General features: G+C 43.9%; 1 protein-coding gene across 1 annotated transcript in view; it reads right to left on the bottom strand.

Annotated features, from left to right (window-relative positions):
* The window catches only part of TANC2 (tetratricopeptide repeat, ankyrin repeat and coiled-coil containing 2), a 201,528-nt gene that overhangs the window by 76,132 nt on the left and 122,254 nt on the right, over nt 1–3,142 (bottom strand). The window contains 1 exon segment of the mRNA XM_029964467.1: nt 2,243–2,506. Within this exon segment, the coding sequence (XP_029820327.1) occupies nt 2,243–2,506 (264 nt within the window).

Genomic DNA, 3,142 nt, shown 5'->3' with positions numbered 1-3,142 from the left:
TTCAGTGACTGCTCTTTGTGAGCTGCTGTGAAAAAGAACATTTTTGTGCTGTTTTGGAAGATATTCTGGGAGAATCTTAAAGAGAAAAAAAAACAGAATAAAAGAGAAAAAAGCTGCCACACTTTGGTTCCCAAGAACAGACTGTTTGTACACAAATTCAACCGCATTTGAAAAAAAAACGAGGCAAGAAAAATAAGACAAGAAGAGCCTGTTTTAGCAAAGCTGTGATTTCGTGATTACCTTAAAATGTGGAATACCATGGAATGCCACTAAAAGAAAGGCAGCTTTCTGCCCAGCCACACTTTGCCTCCACGCTGATGACCCTGAGGTTATAAACGAATATACCAATTTTCTGGAGGGTTCATTTTCAGTTGGATTAGTCAGCTGATCTGGTTTATCAAGTGGTTATCCCATGTGTGGAGCTGGAGCAAGGACATGGAATTGGCAGCTCAGGATTAACTCTTTGGGCAATGGCACATTTGCACATGGGCTTAAATCAACCCTGAAGCTACACCTGGTTTCCCTTTCCCATCATTCAAGCACAAAGATAACGAGGTTAAATGGCCTGGGGAGAAACATCCATATGAATCCATTACCTAAATCCATAATTTTCTGGTGCCACAAGCTTATAGGAGCCAACATGTGAGGACTGGATGATAAAAGGTTAAGGCAAATCTTGAATTCTACTTGAACACTACCACGATTTATCGTGGGATGTGAATTGTGTAAGCTGACACAGAAAGCAGCAAAAACTCCACCAAAAACAAAAAATCCAGAAGGAAAAGGTGTTCCTGAGCTTTGCTGGGTAGTTTTCTCTTCAAATAGTATTTGCCTCCAAACACACCAAGCAAGACAACAACTCTGAAAGTCAATTAAACCAACACACATGTATTTAAATTCACAGTGCCCAACCCACTCTGTTTGCTTTGGAAGGTGTTTGCACCACGTTATTTAGGAGAAATTATTTTAAAGTAACCAGCTCTGTGCAAGCAGAGCTTTCCAGGTTTTTCCCATCCCCTCTTTCCACTCTGAAATGTAGGTTTTCAGCCTGAAATGCAAGTTTTCAGCCTGAAATGCAGGTTTTCAGCCTGTGCTGCACCCCCATGCTCGGGCTGTTTGTACTTCAGCATCTCTAAAATCTCATTTCTCCATCGCTTTCAGGTCTGTGACTGGCCAAAGTGGGATTAAAAAGGGAACCTAATCCAGTTATGCAACACAGCCTGGTTCACCAAGGGATGCTGATTTAACAGGCAGTATCCTGGGATATCTCTCAGTACCATCTCTGGACTTTCTGGAGCAGCATCCCTGCTGCCAGGCAGTGGGAGAATCCACAGGGACTCGGAATTCAAAGCCTGGATTTCTCCCCATGTTTATACAGACACACACATTCCAGAATGTTTTATCCCAGAGGAGTCACACAGCAAGAAAAAAAAAATATGGGGCAATAAAGGAAAGGGGAATAATTCCAGGCAAGCAGCTTTAATATTTTTAATCCCATCTCTTGTTTCTGCCCTGCTGTCACCAGCTTCAGGGGGACACTGGGCAGGCTGGGAAAAGACATCAATAAGGGAGGGCACAGCATCATTTTGGAATGTTTTAAACAGCAGACACGAATTTAAACTAAAATAATGTTGATTTGATGCCAAGACAAAAGGTTTTCTTCATCAGTAAGTCCCAGGTGCTGTGAGGTGTGAGGACACCCCTGTGCTGAGATGTTTGGGGCAAAGGCCACCACGAGAGATGGGACCCAGAGCCAACCCTGTGTAGACAGAAAGTCCCACCATTCTCTTAACTCCAGAGCTCTTAGGATCTTCAGAGAAGATCAGACACTTGATTTTACTCACAAGGAACCCTTTGAAATAGTAGAAATGGCTGTGATGCCTTGGCACTTCAAACCTGAGATATCTGCATTGGAATGGCAGCAAAGAATCTTTTCTTTTTAAACATATTCTCCAATAATCTTTCAGTTGTACAATTTTGTAAGAGAGGGACCACAAACTGCTGAAGAGGGACCACAAACCGCTGAAATAACCATTAAGCATCATCAGAACCACTTTTCCCCACAGGAATTTTCCATTTGGAAGCAATAAGTCAAACGAACAGACAATTTTTGTCACTCTTAACGACGACGACGACTCCAGAAAGGAGATTTCTCCTCGGACAAGGAGGACACAAGAAGGGCTTGTGCCACGTGCTGGGTCTGGCCCTGACCTAAAAAAAGGCACAAAGGTGGATTTCTTACCTGCTACTGAGTTTGGCCGTGGCATAAGGTAAAGAGGGATGGACTGCACCGACTGGGACAGGACGGTCTCCAGGTTCCTCTCGGGGATTTTGTTGAGGCTGTAGGTGGAGGCCGTCATGTTCTCGTCCACACGGTACAGGCAGGAGTCCATGCTGGATTTCTGGGACTGCCAAGGTTTCAGGTTTCCTCCAGACCCAAGCTCTTTACTGCTTTCCCCTCCATATTTAGTGCGTTCCACATTTTCGGAGTAACTTGTCAGAGTGGCTTGAAGGGGGGAGAGGGATGATAAACAAAGTGAGTAACAAAGCAGGAATGGCTGAACACACACTGCTCAACGCCAGAGCCAAGACTGAGCCCCATCAGACTTTCCACATCCACATAAATCAGAGATTATGGATTTTAGTTTAATGATACTGTTGCTGCTTACGACTTCTAAAAGAACATTTAAGCTCTAATGTTTTGGCTCATACTGTTAAAAGCCATTTGTAATTACAGAGAGTATTAAATATTCTGTGCAGCATTGTATTCAAATACACCGTTCCAGAAAGAGCAGGAATTACTGAGGAAGAAACATTACCAAGGCTCCTCCTGTCTTTGAATTTGCACTGCAGTTTTCACCTTTGCAGGGAGGTGCTGGCAGGAGTTTATAACCCTGCACGGTGTGACACTGAGAAGCCCCCACTGACCTGCCTCAACAACCAGCTCCAGGGATTAGTTTGGTTCAGAAGCTGAACCCCTTATCTCATTTGACTGACAGCAGGTTTTTATGAAGCTTTAACTGCAATCCACCCATTTTCCCTTCGATTATTTCATTTTACAGGTGAGGAGCATTGCTGCATCGACTTTCACATTGGGAAGTGACAACACTATTGATCCACACCACCACCACCTTCTCCCTGG

Source organism: Manacus vitellinus, unplaced genomic scaffold (assembly GCF_001715985.3).
Source record: "Manacus vitellinus isolate BGI_N305 unplaced genomic scaffold, ASM171598v3 scaffold_72_pilon, whole genome shotgun sequence".
In the NCBI taxonomy this organism is placed as follows: Eukaryota; Metazoa; Chordata; class Aves; order Passeriformes; family Pipridae; genus Manacus; species Manacus vitellinus.
Note: the sequence above shows the minus strand (reverse complement) of the source record. Positions and strands in the feature narration are given on the sequence as shown.